This window comes from Eptesicus fuscus, chromosome 3 (genome assembly GCF_027574615.1).
Source record: "Eptesicus fuscus isolate TK198812 chromosome 3, DD_ASM_mEF_20220401, whole genome shotgun sequence".
Taxonomy (NCBI): domain Eukaryota; kingdom Metazoa; phylum Chordata; class Mammalia; order Chiroptera; family Vespertilionidae; genus Eptesicus; species Eptesicus fuscus.
In genome coordinates, this window is record NC_072475.1 from 54,581,766 (window position 1) to 54,607,415 (window position 25,650).

At 42.8% G+C, this 25,650-nt stretch overlaps 1 protein-coding gene across 1 annotated transcript in view; it reads left to right on the top strand.

The window, feature by feature from the left end:
* The first annotated feature begins 512 nt into the window (after positions 1–512).
* The window catches only part of LRCH3 (leucine rich repeats and calponin homology domain containing 3), a 101,801-nt gene continuing 76,663 nt past the window's right edge, over positions 513–25,650 (top strand). Inside the window, 1 exon segment of the mRNA XM_054713894.1 lies at positions 513–783. Coding sequence (XP_054569869.1) covers positions 522–783 — 262 coding nt within the window. The 5' untranslated portion in view covers positions 513–521.

The window sequence follows — 25,650 nt, forward strand, 5'->3', positions numbered from 1 at the left end:
CTTATTTTTCCTCAGGCAATAATAGTTAATAAATCCACAAGTTTCCATTTGTATCATTTGGTTTACAGAACGACAAGCTGGGAAATTTTTTAGATCGCAACGTTTTCGGGGGCGGGCATGAGGAAAGTGGGGGCATGAGTACTGGGAGTCTTGAGTGCCCGTCCCCTTCTCTCACTGCCCAAGTTTCTGGCAGCAACGGTGTTAAGAAGCCTTAATTTAATGCTTCATTCAATCCTCCAGTACTGAGAGAAGAAGGCAGAGAGAAGTTTTGAGAGGAGCGTTGTCTTAAAGATATTTTTGTAGAGGCATTTTAAAAATGCTACTGGCGGCTGCTCCAGATTTGTGTTTTCTTTTCCCTTTAAAACCTCGAGGGCGGAGGCAAGCGCCTGAACGCGTGGAGGGCTCCGCAGCCCAGTCCATCAAGAGGAAGGTCCGGGGTCTGGAAGTCCCTTTCCCCGCCCACCCCGCAGCCTGGCCGCGCATGCGCGGGGCCGGCGGGTTGGGTAGTTGTCGGCTGGGAAATGGCGGCCGCGGGCTTGGTCGCTGTGTCTACAGCTGCAGAATATTCTGGCCCAGTAGCGTCGGGAGGCAACCTCTCCGGGGTTAACTGCGGCCCAAGCTCCGGGACGTGTCCCGGTCCTGGCCCGGGCTCGTGGAGCCGTTCCCTCGATCGAGCGCTGGAGGAGGCGGCGATCACCGGGGTGCTGAGCCTGAGCGGCCGGAAACTGAGGGAGTTTCCCCGGGGAGCGGCCAACCACGACCTGACGGACACCACCCGGGCGGGTGAGCGGGGCGGGAGGCATTCCTGCCGACGGGAGGCCCTGGGCGCGGCAGGAGCCGCCCCGGCCGGTGGGAGGACTCGAGGGTAGGCACAGCGTTGGTTCCCGGGACCTGGGCAACGGGGAGAAGGCGACCGCCCCAACCCAGCCGGCTCCCGGGTCTGCGGGCCGCCCCCGAGCGTGGGGCGCGGCGGACGGCAGCATCCCTGGGGCAGACCGGAGGGGACTGATGGGCGGTGTTTCCCTCTCCTAGAGAGTTAGGTGCCAAGCCCCGGTTCCTGCAGGCCCGTGCGGACGTGGGAGTCTCCCAGCAAATGGACTTGGCCAAGATTTGGGTTGTAGCGCGCCCTTAATTAGATCACAGTAGTGTTGGTCGGTGCATTATCCGGAATGCTTTCATCTCAGCACGGGCGTTTTTTTGGGAGTTGTTTTTCGTGGGAACCCGAACGCTGTAACTTCACTTTATCGCCTCCTCTATCTATTTGAGTTACCATATGTACTTGTAAAAATAACTGGAGCCCACCTTCAGACTCCCTTTACTTATGCCCCCACTGCCCTCATGCCCGCCCCCGAAAACTTTGAAAGGAGAAAACTTGGAAAAGATACGTTGGTTGCCTACCATATCTGTATTTAATGCGCTTAAAAAACAAGCATTATTTTGCTTTATACATATTTTTGAACCCAGGAAAGATAAGGAATTAGATTTTCATAGTTGGAGAGAACCGTGTCTGGTGACTGAGGTGTTCACCACATTATTCTTCTCTTGTGTTTAAAATATAACTTCCTCAGGGGGTGGATTAAAAACAGTCTGTTCATGTTTTGCACAAATACAAAGGAGAAAAAAAAAATCACACAAGTTTGTATAGTATGGTGTAGTTAAATATTTTATTTTCATATAGTGTTTTGCGACCAAAGAATGTGTCTTATGTTTATTCCATTTTATTTACCTTACTTTATTTATCTTTATTTTAAAATCTCCAGTTTAACACCTTCCTATGTTTGTGCACTATTACATATGATTCATTCATGATAGAAAAATAAACAGAATGTTAAACTACTTCAGGAAACTTCTTTCCAAAGAAACTTTTGCTCTAGTGTAAAATAGAAGAAATTAAACACCTACTTATCAAATCCCTTTCTGGAAACAGTTGTACTGAATATAGTTTGTATTTTTTAGTAAATGACATTTAAGTTAAACTATTGCTAAGGTTAATATGAACAGCGACTTGCCTTTTGCATGTGTTCTGATAGATAACATCTAAAATTATCATTTGTATCCCATATCTGATTGTGTTCAGGAGATGGTTAGCATAGCGATTTCATATTGGCGTGAGTCATTTCATATTACTACATTAAGCCTGAAGCTAAAGAACAAGTTGATTACAGGAGTTTATCTAGTTCATTACTTACTTGCTTTGAAATAATTGTAAAACCAAAGTGTTTTTGCCTTTAGAAAATATTTTAACTAACAAAACCCAAGGGTATTTATTAAGACCAATAAGTAATCCCAGTGAATTTTTCTTTGTGCTCTGAATTTTTAATTTATCATTATCCATGTTTATTTTAATATTTAATAAATTTTATTATTTTAACATAAACCACAATTTCTGATGGTTGACATTTATCTGGTCAAAAAGTATGAAAAAGGGGAAAAACGTAAAAAAGGGGGGAAAAAAGACTGAAGGGTATTCTCTAACCTATTAGGCTAAATTCATTTTAATATGTTAGAAATACCATGTATTATGTATAAGAAAGCTTTGGTAGACCTTGTACAAAAACACAGAATAATTCTTTTTAATCAGATAGTTTGATGTGGATAAACATCATTTATTGAGTTTTCAGTGTTTGCTATTCAATGTGTTAGGTAGGTGTTTTAAAATACATTGCCTTGTTAAATGATTAACAACCAGTTGATTAAATATTATTGCATATGAGCAATTACACAGCATTTACAGATGAGGAATCACTCAGAGAAAGTCGTATAACTAGTATTAGTGGTAGAATGTCAGCCTGGGTCCATCTAATTCTTTCCACTATATCACATAGCCTCTTTATGTACAGACAGGTATTACCATTCCTGTTTTTACAGGTAGTGAAACCAAGATTTGGAGAGAGAAGATAATTTGCCCAAAGATCTGTAGCTAAAGGCCAGGGAAGGCGATATTAGCCAGGATTTGAGCCTAGTTTGAGGTAACTCCAAAACCATAGTCTATCTTAAAACAGGTACTGAGATGATGTTAGGCCCAACCTATTAGCTGAAGTATTTTGTTTAGACCCTATAGGAAATTTAAAGCCAAGAAAATTATTTTAGTACTGCCACACAGTTCTTTGATAATATATAGAATGTATCTGGTAGAGCTGCTGTCCTTCAAGAGTTTTTATCCTAAGAAACAGCACTCATTACCCATACCATTTATAATTTGACATGATTAGAATTCATCATGGAATCTTTTCTGGAGGTTCTCCCCTCCTGTTTATTTAAAAAGGAAGAGCTTTAGAAAAGGGGAGATCTTTACTTGGAATGAGTGACTTGATTCAGTAAACAAGGAAAATCTTAGAAGAAATCACAGAAGACTTTTGGGGGCAGAAATGACGTAGCTTAGATTTGGGTAAGCAGAAATGAGAAGGATAGCCTTTCCAGATATTGGTGGACATGCACAAAGTCTTAGAGTATAGGGCACGTCTGTTAATTTTGCCAATCTGTCCTGCATTCCCCTTCCCTCTGGTAACAGTACTGTACTCCAGTTTTCCTAGGAACCACCCCTCTCAGTTACACAGATCCCACCTGACACAAGGATGTGCACTTGACTCAGGCCTAGCCAATCAGTGTTGTCCATCCCTCTGTCCACAGTGATTATTCAAAGAAGGGCATCTTTTCCAGTCAGCACACATGAGTGCTAATTCAGAATTTTTTATTCAAACTATTGAGAAAGAGCCATGCTCTAAAGCCTGTGGATGCTGAGAGAATAGAATGTGATCCTGGAACTTGCCAATAAGTGGAAAGCAGAGCCAAAAGATGGTTCTGATGATAGTGTTGGTATCTTTGGATCTGTATGAATCTTTAGATCAGAGAATATAAGACCTATCTTTTGAGTATGCAGTAGCTAGATTGATGATAGGTTTGGAGTGAGGCTACTCAACTTTCATTTATTCAGCAAACATTTATAGACTAAGGGATTTTGTCAGGTGTAGATGTACGGAGAAGGACCACGACACCTCCTGCCCTCAAAGATTTAAGGGGTCAATGGAGGAATGAATAAATAGATGTAAAGATTACATGAGTTATCTAATAATAGTGAAACTTTTATGTATTAGGCATTATGCTAGGTAGTATAGGGGAAATAAAAATAAGAAGAGGTTCTACCCTTTAAACATAAAATCTAGTAATCTGGTTAGACGTCTGTGATGATAATCCTAATCTATTTGGGAATGAAAAACAGATGTCAGAAAATAGGCCCAGCCATTGTAGCTGAGTGGTTGAGCATGGACCTATGAGCCAGGAGGTCATGGTTCGATTCCTGGTCAGGCCATATACCTGGGTTGTGGGCTTGATCCCCAGTGTGGGGTGTGCAGGAGGCAGCCGATGAGTGATTCTCTCTCTGCATTGATATTTCTATCTCTTTCCCTTTCCCTTCCTCTCTGAAACCAATTAAAAAAATTTTTAAAAGAAAAATATACAAATGCTGATTGAATTGATTTTTTTTTAAAAAAAGAATCTGTCAAAGATTACTGAGGTATTAGAACCTGGATGACTAGGAAACATGGTAATGCTACTGATAATAGTAGTAGCTAACATTTATTGAGCTATTAGCATGTTCCAGGTATTATACTAAGCTGTATATATAAAACATGCACATATAACAAACCATATGAATTATAAGTACTGTTTTTAACCCTATTTTACACATAAAAATGGAGACAAGATTAATCTGATCAAGGTTATTCTCAGCTAATAAATGACAGAGCTGGGATTCAAATTCAGGTACTTCTGATCCTAAAACTTGTTTTTTATCACAAGCCATACTGACAAAGAAGTTTGGTACACATACACATAATTTATTTGGTTTGCAAGATTCCTTTAGAGGGCACATCTAGTTAATCATGTACAAGAAATAAAAATTTAAATCTGGAGCTTTAAAGTTAGGGCTCCAGCATAAATTTGAGAGAGTCATAATAGTTTATAAGATACTTGGAGAAAGAATGTAGAGAGTGGAAAAGCTGGTCACTGACAACCATGGAATATTCATTTATTTAAAAAGGCAAAAAGAGGAATTAGCCTGTTTCATAACTAGGCCTGTACTAGAATTCTGAGAATCCTAAAAACCAAAGGAATCATAGTACTCTAGATTATTTTACACAGGAGAAGTAGCAGTCTCAAAGAGGTTAAATATGTTTAAGATTAGATAGTGAATCTTACAACAAATGGAATGTCACCAATAACTGTAGTTATTGTAACTAGTATGCGGAGGTGGGAATAGAGTGAATTTCTTTAAGGTCTTGCTGAACTCAAATTTTATAAATATCTGATCTCATCAAAATGATTCATAGGTTTGTAAAGCGTTAGCACACACAAGAAACAAAAAGCAATTTTAAAAAAGATTATATAGTGAAGTGGTGCTGTTTCACAGAAGGCAGGCAAGTGTAAGGGTCTTAATTGAAGCTGTAAGAAATTTCTTTTGAATGGAAGACAGAAAACAGGAAAACAAGGACTTAGCTTTGGGGGAAAGCCTATAGTTGAAGGCAGAAGGGGAAGACTAAGGTTGCACACAAAGAAAGAAAAATTGAATTGTGGTGAGACAAGGTAATGCAGTCCTGTTGAAGCCATGAGAATTGAGACTTTGAACAAATGGATACTTATTTCCTAGGTAAAAAAAAAAAAATGAGGATTGCTAAAAGGCCATTTAATTTTTTAAGGAAGCAGTTCATAACCCACATAATTATGGGTTCGTTAGTCTTGGAAATATGTACTAACTGGAGTGTCAGGTCTTAAGAGGAAATCATATTTTTCTTGGAATCCTATTTATGTATATTTTGTAACAAATACAGTAGATATACTGTGAATTTCCAATATGGTAGCTACTAGCCATAAGTGGTTATTAAAATAAATTAAAATTTAACAATTTGGTTCTTCAGTAGTACTAGCCACATTTCAAGTGCTTAATAGCCAAGTGTGTCATATTGAACAGCATAGATAATAGAACTCTTGTATCATCGCAGAAAGTTATGTCGGACAGTGATTTTGGGGCATACTGTCTTGAATAGAATTGAAATTTTCTTCTGTATTACTACTTTATAAAATCTTACTTCTTTTGGAATTGTTTTTCTATATCCATGAATACAGTGAGCCAACATGGTGACAATAGCTGAAAACATTGTTAAATAATGGTTGAGAAGGGAGAGGCAAAGGGAGGAGGTAGCAACAAATGGGGGCACAATCATAATTACAAGATCCTTGCTACCATCTTAGGGTCAGGGGTGATATATAATTTTTTCTTTTAGAAATAAAATCTTATTAGCAGTGACTGCCATTTAAGCATGTCATCTTTGTTAATAGAAGCATTAAGTGTATATTTGACACATTTACCATCCACTGAATGTTATGTGTTCAAATCAGGAAGAGTCTTTTAAGAGCCTTAGAAATGAGGAAAGAGTAGAAAACAACAAAACTAATTTTATTTGATTAATCAGACTGGTTTGACTTAGTAGACTTTAAAAGTGATTTCTTCTGATATTAAGAGTTGTGGATGCTCAGTATAGTTTAGAAAGTTATAAAGAAGACACTAAAGATCATTCATAATTCCAGATACCAGAGATAACTAGTAGTAAACACTGGTTTGAAATCTTCCAAAAATTTTCTTCATTAATATACATATCCTCACTTTTTTAAATTACAAAATGAGATCATACAGAGGCTGTTTTATCATCAGATCTTTTTATTACATGAGAGACAATATCAGAAAATAGAGATCAGCATAATTTTCAGTAGTAGTTCACTGAATAAATAACTCATTTAATTTACCCTATTGATGCACATTGGGATTTTTAACTTTCACTATTACACATGATATTGCTGAGAATAGCCTAGTATGTATGTCTTTGCAGACTTGTCTAATTATTTCCTTAGGATAAATTCCTAAAAGTGTAAAAGGTATTTATTTAAAAGGTGTGCACAATTTTAGTGTTTTTATATAGATTGTGAAATTGTCCTTCCAGAAGGGTTATTCAGCTTAGATTTATACCAATAGTACCTGAGTTGTCTTTACTTTGCACCCACTGGTCTTCTCATCCTTTTTGATTTCCCACATATCTCTCTCTAAACAGTGTGTGTATGTATTAATCACATAAATTTTTAATTAAGTACCTCTAACCTCAGAGGTGGTCTGGGGGCAGAGTTTTAAGTTGCCTCAGTAGGGAACTTGAAATTTTAAGGCTTGAAATTTTCTTAGAAATTCCACCCTATACAGGGGAGGGCAAAAGTAGTTTTACAGTTGTAAATAAATACAAATAAATAATACAGTAATAAATAAATAATAATACAAAAATAATCTCTGTGTTTCACATACTCACAACTGTCCTACTTTTGCCCACCCCTGTAATTTCATGCTTGTTTTAATACAGATCTATGGTTTCATATGACCAACCATTAGGGAAGATCAAACCAAATAAGTTTCTATAAGGTTTATACTGTTGTTTTTCTGTAATCTAACCCCCCCACCATGCCCTATATCAGTGTCAAAAGTATGGATATATTATATATAATACTACTTTTTGTAGCACAGTTTCTATGGCTATATGCATATTGAATTGAAATGTGGGATGCTAAGAACACATCTCAGGAAACAACATTTATAACTTTCTTATCATTTCACCTCCCATTTGAAATAAATCCTTTGGCTCTAATATATTCTCATCCACAGACTTGTTACTTAATGTCCTCCCCCCCCCCACCCCTTCTGCAACACACATATATACATACACATGTTTAATGAAGAGAGGCAGGATCATGGGAAGATCATGGCTATTGGGTATAAAAGCATCTGAAATAAGATTTAAATTCATGTTTCAGGAGGAAAAAAATCTAAACTCAACTGTAGTGGCATTGTTTTTTAAATAGGAAGAGTAAATAGTAGGATGGTGCCTTTAGGAGGGATATGAAGATGAGTCAAATCACCACAAACTCAGTATTGAGATTAGAAGAATGGCAACAGTGTTGGGCCCAAGGATTTTCTAGGGTTCATTTCCTTATACAGTGGCTGTTCGGGGGGCTGGTGGTTAATATCTCATATTATAACATGAAATACTACTTTTTTTTAAAATACTCCATTTAAGTAACATAAATGTTAATTTTCCCCCTGTTCGTTTATAAAAGTTATTCATCCAAGCATGGGGAAAAAATATGGTAAGTATGTCATTTCACACATTATTTTGAGTTCTTGAAGTAACCAGCAATATTAAATGCAGTGCTACTAATCTATACTAATAATAGAGTAATATGCAAATTGTCCAGGACGCCATCACAGTAACAGTAATGACCAAATAGCAGGCTGTCTGGGGTGACCAGGCCACAGGGGGGTTGGTGAGGGACAACCAAGTGACCAAACAGCAGGCTGCATGGGGCAACCAGGCCGGTGGGGGGGGAGGGAGAGGGCAGTTAGGGACTATCAGGCCGGCAGGCAGAGGCAGTTAGAGGTGTTCAGACTGGCAGGGGGGGGAGGGCAGATAAGCAGTTAGGAGCAGCCAGTGGTCCCAGATTGTGTGAGGGATGTCTGACTGCCAGTTTAGGCCCGATCCTGTCGGACATCCCTGAGGGGTCCCGGATTGGAGAGGGTGCAGGCTGGGCTGAGGGGACCCGCCCCCCCCCCCCCCCCCCGCTCCTGTGCATGAATTTTGTGCACCAGGCCTCTAGTTTTAGAATAATAAACTAGTCCTAAATATTTCAGGTATTTCCTTTTTGTTGTTGTTAATCCTCACCTGAGGATATTTTTCCATTGATTTTTAGAGAGAGTTGAAGTAAGGAAGAAATGGGGGGGGGGGGGGGGGAGAGAGAAAGAGAGAGCTGAGAGAGACACATTAATTGGTTGCTTCCCACATGCCCCCTACTGGGGATGGAGCCCACAACCCAGGCATGTGCCTTGACTGGGAATCTAACTAGTGACCTCTTGGTGCATGGGATGACACTCAACCAACTGAGCCACATGGGCCAGGGTAGATTAGTACTCTTAATTATATCTGCAAAATCTCTTCTGCCTCATAAGGAACATGATCAAAATATATTTCATATTCAGAGCCCCAGGGATTAGGGTAGAAAATGTTGGGGGGCCATTTTTGTATTCTTCCTACTAAAGAGGGTTCTCTTTTGCTCTCTCTTTATTGTACAACAGCTAGTACAATGCCAATGCCCTCTGAGTATTTATTGAATGTATGTTATGTACATTGGATGGATGGGTGAATGAGAAGGGGAAAACAGAAAATGATGAAGTGCCTATTCACTTTCTTAGCTTGGGAAATAGTGACAACTGACTTTTGTGTGACTGGGTTTAATGGGGACCCTGGGGGCTTCAATCATGGTAGAATTCAGTCAGAACATGCTCAAGGATAATACCAGTGAACAGGCTTCCTTTTGATGTCAAAAAGTCAGGCTTTCAGACCCTCTTTAATTGGTGTTATAGAGGATGAGAGGATTTACATGTACTAAGAGTCAGTCCCCAAAAATGTAACCAGTGGCAATGAGAATTTTTAGGTCTTTGAAATTTTTCAAAATAAGATCTTGATTTTTTAATAAAAGAAAATAAATTTTAAACTCACAGTGAAGTTGGCTTTCCATGTATATTTAATATTTATAATGGATAATTATGCAAGTCTCAGTTGCCTGAGGAAAATCTTAACCTGATAACTATGTGATGCTTTTTCTAATTTAATAACTTTGTGATTTCTGGCCATCTATTATCAAGTGACAAATGAAGCTTAATTTTCAAATTTTAGTATGCATAAAATCACCTGTGGCAATTTTTTAAAAAAATGTACATTCCTGGTTCCAGACCCTCGAGAGTCTAATTGGGGAGATATGGAGCCGGGTGCATAAACTTGCTTTTTTAACAAGAAGTCTGGTGATTCTAGGGCAGATAGTCTATGAACCTCCAGTGAAGAAATTCTTTCTTAGACTTTTTTTTTTTTTTTTTTAATTTCTTTATTGATTAAGGTGTCACATATTTGTCCTCATCCCCCCATTCCCATCCCACCCCTCTCCCCACGCATGCCCCAATCCCCTGTTGAACTTAACCGTTGGATAGGCTTATATGCATGCATACAGGTCCTTTGGTTGAACTCTCCCCCTCCCCCCCACCCTCCCCCTACCCTCCCCTATCCTCCCTCTGAGGCCCGATAGTCCGATCGATGCCTCCTTGCTTCTGGTTCTGTTCTTGTTCCTCAGTCTATGTTGTTCATCATTTCCCCTAGATGAGCGAGATCATATGTCACTAGATATATACTAATAAGAACTGAATGTGAGACGAGCAATAATAGTTATGCTGACAGGCAAATGAATCAATCTGTAGCGAGCTTCCCCCTGTACCAACAGTTCTTTTGAGACCCAATTTCAATGTCCAGTAGTTCCTTATGTGTACATGTCAGCACTGACCCCTCAGCTCTGGATGGAGGACAAATGGTGGTAATGGAGGTCCAACTCCCTCTGGTTTGGTCTCGGCCGAACCCAGGGGCACGGCGTCACCCGGATTAAGGGGCACGTGGCCTCACCCATACCCAAGGGGCGCGTGGTCTCACCCGGGCCTGGGACCCAGCCTCACTCGGATGGATCCAGGGGCGCATGGCCTCACCCGGACCCAGGATCTGGCTTCACCTGTACCCAGGGACGCTTGGCCTCTCCCAGACCCAGGGGCACGTGGCCTCACCCGGGCCTAGGTGCACGAGGCCTCACCCGGATCCAGGGACACATGGTCTCACCCGGACCCAGGGACGCTTGGCCTCTCCCAGACCCAGGGCCACTTGGGCTCACCCGGGCCTAGGTGCACGAGGCCTCACCCGGATCCAGGGACACATGGTCTCACCCGGACCCAGGGACGCTTGGCCTCTCCCAGACCCAGGGCCACTTGGGCTCACCCGGGCCTAGGTGCACGAGGTCTCACCCGGATCCAGGGACACATGGTCTCACCCGGACCCAGGGACGCTTGGCCTCTCCCAGACCCAGGGCCACTTGGGCTCACCCGGGCCTAGGTGCACGAGGCCTCACCCGGATCCTGGGACACATGGTCTCACCCGGACCCAGGGACGCTTGGCCTCTCCCAGACCCAGGGCCACTTGGGCTCACACGGGCCTAGGTGCACGAGGCCTCACCCGGATCCTGGGACACATGGTCTCACCCGGACCCAGGGACGCTTGGCCTCTCCCAGACCCAGGGCCACTTGGGCTCACCCGGGCCTAGGTGCACGAGGCCTCACCCGGATCCAGGGACACATGGTCTCACCCGGACCCAGGGACGCTTGGCCTCTCCCAGACCCAGGGCCACGTGGGCTCACCCGGGCCTAGGTGCACGAGGCCTCACCCAGATCCAGGGACACATGGTCTCACCCGGACCCAGGGACGCTTGGCCTCTCCCAGACCCAGGGCCACTTGGGCTCTCCCGGGCCTAGGTGCACGAGGCCTCACCCGGATCCTGGGACACATGGTCTCACCCGGACCCAGGGACGCTTGGCCTCTCCCAGACCCAGGGCCACTTGGGCTCACCCGGGCCTAGGTGCACGAGGCCTCACCCGGATCCTGGGACACATGGTCTCACCCGGACCCAGGGACGCTTGGCCTCTCCCAGACCCAGGGCCACTTGGGCTCACCCGGGCCTAGGTGCACGAGGCCTCATCCGGATCCAGGGACGCATGGTCTCACCCGGACCCAGGGACGCTTGGCCTCTCCCAGACCCAGGGGCACGTGGCCTCACCCGGGCCTAGGTGCACGAGGCCTCACCCGGATCCAGGGACACATGGTCTCACCCGGACCCAGGGACGCTTGGCCTCTCCCAGACCCAGGGCCACTTGGGCTCACCCGGGCCTAGGTGCACGCGGCCTCACCCGGATCCAGGGACACATGGTCTCACCCGGACCCAGGGACGCTTGGCCTCTCAGACCCCGGGGCACGTGACCTCACCCAGGCCTAGGTGCACGAGGTCCCACCCGGATCCAGGGACACATGGACTCGCCTGGACCCAGGGGTGTGTGGGCTCTCCCAGACCCAGGGGCGCTTGGCCTCGCCCGGGCACGGGATCCAGCGTCATCCGGGTCCAGGGGCACATGGCCTCACCCGGACCCGGAGTCCGGCCTCACCTGGACCCAGGGGCATGTGGCCTCACCTAGACCCAGGGACGTGAGGCCTCACTTATACCCAGAGGTGTGTGACCACACCCTAGCCCAGAGGCGCGCAACCCCGCCCGCACCCGGGTCTCAGCGGGGCCCCGTCTTCCCGATCCCAATTCCTGCCGGTCAATCCCCCCTCAGCAATTCCCCTGGTCATCCTTCCAGAGCTCCAGTATGGCTGCTACTGAACTCGTCGGGCGGCGGCTCGGCGAAGCTCCGGTGCGCCCGGTGCATGGCGGTGGGCCGGTCTGGCGTCGCTGCGTCAGCCCTTGGGTCTGCATCGGTGGCCGGTCGCCGAGCATGCGCACCTGGCCACTTCCGGGGCGTTGAGATTCTTGACGGACTCGGAGGTCAGCAAGCGCGGAGTCTCCCACCCCATGTCTCATAGGAGCTCGTCTGTCCGTGCTTGGCTGCCAGTGGAGCCGTCCCCTCAGCCGGAGACCGCCGGGGGAACTGCGCCGAGCACGTTCCAGGCCGCTGTTGTATCTCCTGAGCCATAGTTCTTTTGTGTCGCCTGAGCCGTAGTTCTTAAAGTGTGGTCTTTGGGTCACCGGCATCAGCATCATCCCATATACCCCTCTTTTATTCTAGTTGTAGAGCATCTACTCAGCCAGCCCTATGGTGGTCTTGGATGGTGTCTGCTCTGCTTTCTTGTCGTAGTCTCAAAGTTGTTGTGGTAGGCAACAATCAGGCTTCCGCCCTATGCCTCCATCTTGGTCCTCCTTTGTATAGTTAAGTCTTGATTGTTGTTGGTGTCACTGGGGGGGCTCTCTTTGTCTATAAAGGAAGAGTTGCTGTGCAGGAGACACGTTTATGGGCCGGGTCTTGGTGCAGCAAAGCTTTGGCGCTCACTGAATATTCCCGTTGAATGTGTCCCTTATGCACGTGGTTGAAATCTGGTGTCATCTCCCACAGACCACTAGATGCCCTCGTTTCTGGGTCTCCAATGGGGTGTAGATCAGCTACTGCCTTAGGCACTCAGCAAGGATTACAGCAAAAACTGTAGTTTCTTCCTCCTGTCTGAGTGGCCCTGGAGCAGTCCGACTAGAACAGCAGTTCATCTGGTCCGCTGCCAGAGGGCAGGCCACCCACATGCATAAGCCGTTGCTTGGGGCGCAGGTGTGCCTGCAAGACTTGCGGGGCAGGTCTTCAAAACGTGCGGGGCGGGTCCCAGGGCGGGGCGGGGTCTCAGGGCGCCAACAGGCCATGGTGCGGCGAGCCACGATGGCTGTGAGTCTGGTCCTTCTGCCTTCCACGTATATAAGTCCCCTCGTTCCGCACTCCAGCGCAGCAAACACTGATTGCTGGGCGCACCTCCGCAAGAGTCCCGCCTCTCCCCGCAGGCATCTGGGTCTCCCGCGGTTCGCCAGAAGATGGCTTTCAGGGTGATGGAGAGCTAATCTCCCCTAGGTTTGGAACAAAAGCCCCTTTCCCCCGCCACCAGCCAGACCCACGCGCCTCCACACCTCATCCCCTCCGATTTCGCTGGGTGCGAGGCAACAGAACAGCCTTTAACCTCCGCCGCCATCTTTTTCAAACTTCCCAATTTTACTTCTTAATCCCTTCATTTCAGTCAACTCTACTGAAGTCTAGCGCCGCCGGGAGGTGCACGGAAAGGGCGCCCGGGCCTCCGTCCGGTGCGCGGTGCGCGCATCCCGCGGAACCAGGCGCGCGAGGGCCGCGCAGCGGGGACGGGCGCTGGGCGGCCGCCGAGCTCCAGGCACCGCCATCGCCGCGTTCCGGGCGTCGCCGCCGCGGCGTCCCCCCAATTGTACTTCTTAATCCCTTGAATTCAGTCAACTCTACTGAAGTCTAGCGCCGCCGGGAGGTGCACGGAGAGGGCGCCCGGGCCTCCGTCCGGTGTGCGCTGCGGCGGCGTCCCCAGCGTTCCGGGCCGGGCGGCCTGCGGGGGCGGCGGAGTTGCGAAAGTGAGTGAGTTTCCCAGGGTTTCGCCCGGAATGGGGTTCAGTGCAATCGGAGCGGACGCTCAGCGCACTCCGGAGCCTTTATCTCCTTCCTGCCAGTGAACGCCGGCCAGGTCATCAGCCGCCCCTTCCTCTCCGGTTCCATCCTCCCCGCAGGCGCGTGTGCTCGTGTCTCCGCCCGTTTCTCCATACCTCAGGCTTTTACGGCTTCCCCGACTGTCCCCGTGGCCTTCTCCTTCCCCCCAGCTGTGGGCTTTTCAGTCCACCAACTTTCCTGTGGTTCTGGACGATGTCCGTTCTGACCTCTAGTTGTATTTTTGAAATTGTTGTGCCCGGCTGCAGATTAGGTGTTTAACCTATGGCGCCATCTTGGTTCCACTTCTTTCTTAGACTTTTGCTACTTTACTCTAAAATTCATTTAGTAAGACAATTTTTCACATTCTAAAGTTCTTAATTAGGCAAACCAAAAATCTTATTCAATTTAAAATGTAAAATACATACTTTATTTTGCAAAATTGGACACTTCAGTATAGAATTAACACTTGAAAGATTGGTTTGTTTGTTTTAAAGATAGTGTCACTAAAGAACTGTGTTGTTAAAATTACAAGTAGATAACCAATTTACATGAAAAATAAACTATGAAAATTGAGCATGTATAGTTAGGGTTCTTAGTTATAAGCAACAGAAACCAGCTGTAGTTATGAGTAGTCCACAAAAATCTGTGGGAGGATGGAGAACCAGGCTGGAAGGAAGGTAACCAGGAGCAATATCCAAAATCATGTGACAGGGCTTGTCCTTGGAAGACATCCCTAGAACTGCCACTTGGGATAGACATCCAAACTTGCACCACCAACACCAGTATAATGAATACTGTCCGGCCAGCGCTGGAACTTCTGCCAGCACTCCTTCTGGAAATTGGGGTGTATTGTTACCTCTGTGCTTTGAGTTCAAGATTAGGGGAGGACTTTTTGGCTTGGGGGAACCTAGATCATGTGCCTATGCCCCTCACTGCAAGAGAGACTCGGAAAGCAAGTATATTCTGTTGAGGAGAGAACTCTGTTTCATTAAGGATTGGATTCTCTAAACATAGGAATAGTGTTTACATCCCGGGCAGCCGTGGAAAATGGCATGGATCTTCTACAAGTTGTATTTAATACTAAAATCAAGTAACCACGTAAGCATTTAGTGTGGAGTATATCATTGTAATGCACGGTAAACAAGCATTAAATGATAGGCTTTACTGACTATAATTAGTGTGATTTTTCTACAGCCAAACTTTCCATTTCTTGGTTTAATGGGGAGAAGAAGAAAAAAACTATTAATTAGACTCTTTTCTAGGATTATCTCAGGATATTTTTCTTTTTTAATTCAGAGAGAACCCTCATTTTCTTTTTAATAACTGCAGTCTGCATTAATTTGGAGAGAAGAAAGATGAACAGGGTTGCCTACCTCCTGCTCCTTCAAGTGTCTCTAGTATCCCAAATTCCAATTCCAGGGACAGTATTCTATTGTCATTTTAGCCAATGATTCCTATAGTAAAAGTTGACAACAAATGTATGTTTATTTACATTATATGAATGTACTAATATATTAAAATTATATGTATTTTAAATTATACATAAATATAAAATTGGAGAAATTAAACATAAGTAGAAATAAAAATTTTAATGTTTATCTTCCATGCTCCAGTGGATCATTTTGTGTATCCCCTGGATAAAAGGTTCACACTCCTCCTTTGAAGACAATTGATTCAGACAGTGGTTATCCTCTTAGAAATCTTTAAATAGGAGAAAGGGAATTTAATATTAATTATTTGAAAGCATTGCTTTGAAGAAATAAGGGAAACAGTCTGAGATGTGGAGGTCAAGGATAGAGAGCCTATAACCTTTTCAGAAGGAAAGGGTATTGGAAGACGAAGACTGAAGACATTTCTTGAAGCAGTGCTATAAATAAGGAGGGATGCCTTGTATAGCATGTACAAAACAAACCAGTGTGTATGTGAAGTGGAGGTTAGAATAGTTTGTAAAGGCTGAGCTGCTTCCATGAATTTGATGTGATTGCATGGGGTAGGAACCATGTTACTTAAGGAGTAAGAAGATTTGGATGTTTTAACCTCGATTCTTTACTATTTAGTTGTTTGACCTAAATCAGTCTTATCTTTCCTCATTGAGATCTTAAAATTTAGAAGGCCTAGAGCTTTGGAAGAATCTCCTCAGAGGTTGTGCTTTGGCATGGGTATGAGTTAAATTGTGCCCCTCCCCCAAAATGGCTTCAACTAAAATCAACTTTGATTCTGTGGTGTATTCATTTAACAAACAATGTTAGTCATGACCTTGTTCCTGAGGTCCAGACATATATTTAGTTGTCTACTTGATATTTTCACTAGATATCTAAATAGACATCTTAAAGGTACCTTGAGCAGAAAGGATTCTTTTTTAAAAAATATAGATTTTCATTGATTTCAGAGAGAAAGGGCGAGGGAGAAATGGAAACATCAATGATGAGAATCATTGATCTGCCTCCTGCACGCCCCCCACTGGGTATCAAGCCCGCAATCTGGGCATGCGCCCTGACCAGGAATCGAACCGTGACCTCCTGTTTCATACGTCAACACTCAACCACTGAGCCATGCTGGCTGGGCAAGCAGAAAAGATTCTTGATTTGTTTCCCCTACTCCCTTGCCCCTAAAAAAGAGGTAGAGAGAAGAAACTAACATCAAAAACCTGTTCTTGTAGTAAATGACACTATCATTTTTTATTGAGGTGGAACACATCTCAATTAGTGTTGAGTAATTGATGCCATTACTCCACCATCTGTGTATCCAGGGCAAGTAGCTCAGGCCTCAAATGTGCAAGTCATCTTTTATTCTCTCTATTTATCCCATCCTCTTCCGTCTGTTAGCAAATTATCTACTTTAACATACCTTAAATCTGTTCACTTCTCTCTGCCTCTCCTGCTGAACTCTAGCCTAAGCCCCATGATCTGTTGCCACGAGCTACTGCAGTAGCCTCATAACTAATTTTATTTCTACTCTTACCATTTGAAAGCATTCATACAGCAGCCAAAAATGGTAGTATTTTTAAAATGTCAATTGGATCATGTCTCTTCCCTTTAAAATCAAACTAACAAAATTTTATGGTACTATCCACTGGCCTTTTTAAAAAATATGTATTTTTATTGATTTCAGAGAGAAGAGAGAGAGAGAGAGAGAAAGAAAGAAAGAAAGAGAGAAACATCAGTGATGACAGAGAATCATTGATCAGCTGCCTCCTTCCTGCACACCCCACACTGGGGATCGAGCCTGCAACCCAGGCATGTGCCCTGACTGGGAATCAAACCATGACCTTCTGGTTCACAGGTCGATGCTCAACCACTTAGCCACACCGGCCAGGTTATCGACTGCCTTTTGTATAAAATTCAAATGTCTTACCAGGGTCAAAAAAACCTATGTATCTCTTCGATAAATGGTGTTGGGAAAATTGGACAGATACATGGAAAAAAATGAAACTAGACCACCAACTAACACCATACACAAAAATAAACTTAAAATGGATAAAAGACTTAAATGTACGATGGAAAACCATAAAAGTCTTTGGGCAACAAAATAACAGACATATGTCATAGCAATATCTTTACCGATAAGCTAGGACCATGCAAACTAAGGAGAAAATAAACAAATGGGACTGCATCAAAATAAAAAGCTTCTGCACAGCGAGTGAAACCATCAACAAAACAACATGAAACCCCACTGTGTGAGAGAACATATTTGCCAATGTTATCTCCAATAAGGGTTTAATCTCCAGAATTTACAGGGAACTCATACAACTTAACAAAAGGAAGGAAGGTAAACAATCCAATCAAAAAATGGGCAAAGGACCTAAATAGACACTTTTCGAAAGAGGACATACAGAAGGCCAAGAGACATATGAAAACATGCTCAAAGTCACTAATCATCTGAGAGATGCAAATCAAAACGACAATGAAGTACCATCTCACACCTGTCAGAATGGTTATCATAAACAAATCAACAAATGACAAGTGCTGGTGAGGATGTGGAGAAAAAGGAACCCTCGTGTACTGCTTGTGGGAATGCAGACTGGTGCAGCCACTTTGGAAAACTATGGAATTTCCTCAGAACATTAAAAAATAGAACTTCCATTTGACCCAGTAATCCCACTTCTACGAATATATCCCAAGAAATCAGAAAGGATATATATGTACCCCTATATTTATAGCAGCACAATTTACAATAGCTATTTGGAAATAGCCTAAGTGCCCATCAGCAGATAAGTGGATTAAAAAACTGGTACATCTACACAATGAAATACTGTGCTGCTATACAAAAAAAGGAACTCTTACCATTTGCAACAGCATGGATGGACCTAGAGAGCATTATGCTAAGCGAAAAAGCCAGTCAGAGAAAGATACATGTCACATGATCACACTCATTTGTGGAATATAATGAACAATATAAACTGATGAACAAAAATAGAGCCAAAAGAAAACTATATTTTAGAATATAATAGAAGTAATCCTGTTATTTGCAGATTTTTATTATTTTCTGCAACTTTTGTGATATACGATGTTAGTGTCGTTTTGGTAATATTATTATATTTAAAATCCTTTTTTCTTGAAATAATGTTTATTGGATGTAATATATTTAAAGTCATTTTTCTTGAAATATTAATATTTATTGCACATAAATAGCTAATTATTTTGTATCTACAATCTGGTAATAGATTTGTATATTGTAAAAAAAAAAAAAAAAAGCCTATGTGTGACCTCTGCCTACTTCTTAAGCCTTCACTGGGTTCATTCTTGGACTTAGCTCATTAAATCTTATTATACTTACACTTTTCTGCTTTCTCTTCATTAAACACATCAAACTTGGTTTTCCTTCATAATCTTTGTACTTGATATTCTCTATTCATAGAATGCCCTTCCTCCAAGTCTTTGTGTGATTCTATGTCTCTCATTCTTTAGATTTTTAGCTCAAATATGAGTTATTACATATAAAGCACGTAGGAATAATTAGGAGTAATTTTTAGTGATCAATAAATGATAACCCCTCCCCCTCAAAACTCAAATCTTTGCAGAGGTTCATGATAAACCCTCTCTAGGTACCTTGAACCACTTTTCTTCAGTGTTCTTTATTTCCTTCATAGCATGTCCCTATTTATTGATTGTTCACTCCTTTATAATAGAAGCTTCAGTAGAGTTAACAACCTTTTCTCTCTGTATCTCCAGCATTTACAGTAATGTGTGTCATATAGTATACCCTCAGTAGTCCTTTCTTTTCTTTTCTTTTTTTTTAAATATATATATATTTTATTGATTTTTTACAGAGAGGAAGAGAGGGATAGACAGTTAGAAGCATCAATGACAGAGAGACATCGATCAGCTGCCTCTTGCACACCCCCTACTGGGGATGTGCCCGCAACCAAGGTACATGCCCTTGACCGGAATCGAACCTGGGACCCTTGAGTCCGCAGGCCGACGCTCTATCCACTGAGCCAAACCGGTTTCGGCTATTTTCTTTTTCAAAAAATATATTTTATTGACTTTAGGGAGAGAGAGGTTTCTGAATTAAGTTAACCCCGATTCAAACCCCATGTCACATAGCTGACCAAATTGAGCACTTTCAACACTAGTCTATTAAAAAAGAGAAAGGACCCTTTTGGGAGTGTGGTAAGCAAAGAAGAAGGCTATAACACCAGTTACTTTGTTCCTAGGGTATAGTAGGCTCATGATCTGAGCATATCGTGTATATGTATATGGCTACAAGTTAAATACGATATTAGCAAGTCCTTTTAGCCTGTGCCTTGTTTTAGCTGGGCCCCTGCCAAAGTTATGCTAACAAGGTATAAAAAAAAAAATAGCCTTAGTATGTCATCCTAATAGGTATAGTAGGGGTCCCAGCCTATGTAGAAATCCTAGCCTGTGTCCAGAACTCAGTCTTCTTGTGTTGTTACCCCCCCTCCACCCCTTCTTATCTGTGAAGCTCTTTATCTGACCTTCTATTATGAAGGTAGGGTCTTTCTACCCAAAATTGTTATACCATAAGCAGGCCTTTACTTCTCATTGGTATATTTGTTTCTAATACTTGGTTTTGGAAGCTTTATTATTACTGCTTTAATTGCTTGTCTTGCTTTTGGAGACATTGTTTAGTAACAATAGGAACTAATCATTCTTGAGGTCAGATCAATAAGACCAGCATAGGTTTATTAATTTTAGTAATAAAACTTCATCAAATTTAGAACATCAATTAATTTTGATAATTGACAAACTAAGGAATTTACCTAAATTCTAAAGGTCTAATTTTGAAAGGTGAATATTTTAAAATATTCATGGTTACAACTTTGCATTTGGAAGTCCTAGTAATGTTATTTGCTGCTGTATAGAAATTTTATGTCATTCTCCCCACCATACTTTGTTTTAAACTGAAAAGCTGCCTTTTACTTTTTAGGAACCATTGAATGGGTGTGGAGTGGAGAGAAGTAAAGCTTTGATCACAATATGAAAATGTTATTAAAAGTTTTATTAGCCGAAACCGGTTTGGCTCAGTGGATAGAGCGTCAGCCTGCGGATTCAAGGGTCCCAGGTTCGATTCCGGTCAAGGGCATGTACCTTGGTTGCGGGCACATCCCCAGTAGGGGGTGTGCAAGAGGCAGCTGATCGATGTTTCTCTCTCATCGATGTTTCTAACTCTCTATCCCTCTCTCTTCCTCTCTGTAAAAAATCAATAAAATATATTAAAAAAAATAAAAAAACAAAAAAGTTTTATTAAATACTTCTCTTCTTCAAAATGTGCTAGAAAACAATGTTCTTGTGTACTATTTCAACCAGAAGAAAAAAAGGAACAACTGTACCATAGTTTAAATGAAATGAAAATACCCAGTATTGCAATCCTATCTAATAAAGAGGGAATGTGCTAATTAACCCTCACGCTGTCGAAAAGATGGCAGCATCCACAGCCAATAAGGAGGGAATATGCTAATTGACTGCCCCGCCCTCAAAGATGGAAGCACCCACAGCCACAAGATGGCACGCCCAGTCTCTTCAGCCCCACCAGGACGGCAGGCCCATGGCAAGGCAAGGCCCGCCCCCAGGCAGGCCTGGCCGCTCTGCGTGCCTGCCTCTGGAGTCCCCCAGTCCCCTCAGACCCCCAGCTGCCCAGGGCCACCCGAGGCTCAGGTAACCAAGGCAGGTCGAGGCTTACACTGCCAGCAGTGGCAGCAGCAGAGGTGTGATGGGGCATCGCCTTCCCCTGATCGCTAGGTTGCCTCCTGCCCCTGAGGGCTCCTGGAGTGTGAGGGGGCAGGACGGGCTGAGGGATCCCCCCTCCAGTTCATGAATTTTCATGCCCCGGGCCTCTAGTAAAAAATTAAAAATCCATTTACCCAAATCTAGTTGTGATGAAAATAGATGACATTGCTTACATTTTAGGACTTTGTCAATAAGTAGTCACAAAGTTTAATACTAATTTGTGGTCAGACAGAGCTTCTTGAGATAAAAAACAAACAAAACACCTTAGAAAGTAGCTAGAAACATCTTGTTTTAAGATGTGGAGAAATAATCAACAAAAGCACTTACATAAAATCAGTGTTTAGAAGTTTTACACAACTGCAAAATAGAAGTTGGCGGGTTTTTTTTAAAATAAATCTTTATTGTTCAGATTATTACAGTTATACAAGAGTTTTACAAGAATGTTAAGTTTTAAAACAAATGCTTATTTCATGCAATTACAATAAATGTAGGCCAACTGCTTTTTTAAAAAGCAAATATATGTTCAAATTACATAATAAATCAGAAAAAAGATTTTATTAGGAAAGATTCCATTTATGTTAAGAACTGACGCAAATTAAACTAATGACAGTAAATTATAAATTCACATTATAAATTCTTTTATTACATTGAAGTTATTTTTTAAATTGCATAAAATAATCTGAACTGAGATTTAAATGTTTTTATTTTATGATATTTCTTTTTCATAGTTATTATATCTTTTTTCATACTGTTGAGCATTTTTACCATCATTACTCTGAACTCTGTTTCAGATAAATTTCTTATCTCTGCTTCATTTGTCTCTTCTTCAGGAGAATTCTCTAGTTCTTTCAGGGTTGTTTCTTTGTCTCCTCATTTTGTTGTCTGTTTGGGTTTGTGACTATTTTTTAGCTAGATCCTCTACACCTCTCAATCTCTAGTGCCAGGACAGTGTTAAAGGCTGTTTCTGATTAATTGGATCAGGCAAAGACTCAAAGTCTCCAGAGACCGCCTCTGTCTACAGACTAATAGGATTCTGACTTGAATAGCCCCAGGCAATCATCCTCAGGTGTGGTGAGAGTTTTTCTGTTGTTTGTTTTTTGTTTTTTCAACAGGGTGAGACAGTTGCTTTGCCTGGAGACTAATTGTTATTTTTAATCTCTTAAGTGGCCTCACAGTCAGGTGTTTTCCAATAGGGTGTGTTGACTGTCTTCCCCCAAGGCAAGGCATATGTCTATGTGGGAAAGATGTCCTCCACTGCGTGAGGGAATGACTCAGCGTAGGAAATGGGGTGTCTGTCTTCTGAGCTTTATCCTCCGAGTCCCCAGTCCTGGGTTCTCCCCTCACAGCTCCATTCCACTTCACCCTCCTTCTGCCAGAGAACAAGGTGGGTAGCTTCACAGGGAACTTTTGTGCATTGATCGTTTAAGAGGGTGCCCGAACTTTCAGCTGCCACTCCCTGGTAGTCAGCACCCTGATGCTTTTCACAGCTAGATGTTATCTGAGTACCCTCCTCAGATTTGGTGCTCTCTGCTGGGGAGCCCAGCTTGGGGATTAGATCCCAGTGTTCTCAGTGGCACCCCCCCGCCTCCCTAAAAGCTGAAATATCTCTCCAAGACAGGACTTCAGTTCCTGTCTGTGGGTGCCTGGTCAGCCCTTTCCCGCCCCCGCCCCTCCTACCAGTCTCTATGCCGTCTCCACCTTCGGTCCTTGGGTATCAGGATTCTCTCCTTTGAGTTTTCCGTTGATTATTCAGGAAGCCTTTCTATATTTCAGTTGTAATTCCAACTTGTTCTTGGGAGCATGTTCGTGCAGCATCCACCTACTCTCACACACGTTATCTGTTTTATGGTATTTCTTGACACTACAACATACTCAATAAGAAATTTCTGTGAAATTAAGTGTAAATTTGAGGCTGGAGGTGGGTTTAAACATTTTATTAGAGATAAACCCAAGCACCTAAAAATATTAGCAGTTTATTAGGAATTTTCCCCTTTATTTAGTACAGGAATTCTCACCTGTGCTAAATACAAGTTACTGGTATCAGTATTTCAAATGAAAGTGTACTGTAAATAGAGCAAAGGACATAGACTGTGTAGGTTGGAAATAGTCTGGCTTATGCTAAGGAAAAAATAATAGCAACAACAAAAAGCCTTTTCTTAAAGCAGACATGCAGCTACAAACAAATTTCTTAAGTGTCTAGATACTTGGTCAGTCTTTATAGACAAAATACATGCACTTGTTTTTTAATGAAAAGTTAAATGAATTGTATTTTTTCAGAGTTACACATAAAATCATATTAATATTCACAGGTATTTTAAAATGGGAAAACAAGTTGCTTCTAACAATTTATTTTTCCAATAGCGTGTTATTACTATGTTAAGAAAATTTTACAGTGCATTCATATAATCTGGTGATCTTAATTTTAACCTATTAACAACAAATTAAACTTCATTGCAAAGAAATTCTTTTATTTTTTTAATCCTCACTCGATACTTTTCTATTGATTTTTAGAGGGGAAGACAGAGAGAAATATCGATGTGAGAGAAACACATCAATTGGTTGCCTCCTGCAGGAGCCCTGACCAGGGCCTGTGTCAGGGAGGAGCCCACAACTGAGGTACGTGCTCCTGATAGGAATTGAACCCAGAACCCTTAGATCCACATACTGACACTCTATCCAGTGAACCAAACCAGCTAGGGCAAGAAATCCTATCTAATAAAGAAGGAATATGCTAATTGACCCTCACACCATGGCAAAGATGGTGGCGCCCACAGCCAATAAGGAGGGAATATGGTAATTGACTTCCCTGCCTTCAAAGATGGCAGCACCCACAGCCAATAAGGAGGAAATATGCTAATTGACTGTCATGCCCTCAAAGATGGCAGAGCCCACAGCCAAAAAGGAGGGAATATGCTAATTGACTGTCACACCCTCAAAGATGGCAGAGCCCACAGCCAATAAGGAGGGAATATGCTAATTGATGGCCACGCCCTCAAAGATGGCAGTGCCCACAGCCACAAGATAGTGGTGCCCAGTCTCCTCAGCCCCCCAGCCACTCAGGGCCGGCCCAAGGCACAGGCAAGCCTTGGATGGCAGCTGCCCAGCCGCCCAGGGCCGGCCTGAGGTGTAGGCAACCCTCGGATGGCAGCTGCCCGGGGCCGTCCCAAGGTGCAGGTAACCAGGGCCAGCCAAGGCTTGTGCTGCCAGCAGTGGCAGCAGCAGAGGTGTGATGGGGCATCACCTTCCCCTGATTGCCAGGTTGCCTCCCGCCCTTGAGGACTCCCGGATTGTGAGAGGGGGCAGGATGGGCTGAGGGACCCCCCTCCACTGCATGAATTTTCATGCACCGGGCCTCTAGTTCTTTATAGTATTATAACCAGATTTTCTAATCCTAGCAAAGGCCACAATGAAATGGCCCAGATATGATGCCATTAAAGCTATGATGAGATTGTAACAAATTTGCCCAAAATGTTCATAAAATTCTAACTTTCAAGGTGCTGTAGAGAAACATAAGAGGATATCATTGAATCATGTAAAAATATGACTTTTAAGCATAGTCTATGCTTTTTATTTTCTAACTGATTAGAACTAATACTTGCCTCAAAATGAGGCATATTTGTCATCTCTGTAATTGCTGCTACATGTAAGTGAAAATAAGGAAAAGAGGTTATGATACATTCATAGCTTTCATCGAAAAAATGTATTTTCTGAGATATCAAGTGGCCATTATTTAGTACAAATTCTAATATTATAAACAAAATAAGACATAGATTTTTCTCTAATTGCCTATTTCTAACACTGCTTCAGAACTCATTTATCAACATCCCCATCATTGAATCCCTGGGTCTTTCTAGTTTACATTGTTTACGACTTTAGCGGTTGTGAACTATAGAGACTAGATCTTGTTAAAGTATTTGCTTTACTCTGTAGTCAAAAAGGCTCAATGGCACATTCTCTTGAAATGTGCCTCTCTAATTTTTTTTCTCATTTCAGTAATGACTCCGTATTTATGGTAGTCTCAGTTTTCATGCTTTAATGCAGAACACTTAAAATTAACATGCGGTTAAATTTTTGAAAATTTTTTCAGTCCATGAAGTATTTGCTATTTATCTTCTTCCTCTAAGGAATCTAGAGATTTCTCGAAGGCCCTTGCTTTCTGAAAAGGAATAGTAATCTTATGACAGGCCATTTGTCTTTTCTTCCTGCCTCTCCAAACTACTGGGGAGTGGTCAAAGTCCTAACTGTACTTACTAGTCCTCCTCTGACATCACACTAGCAGGAAGGTGGAGGACACCTCTCCACATGGTGGTGAGGGAGCCA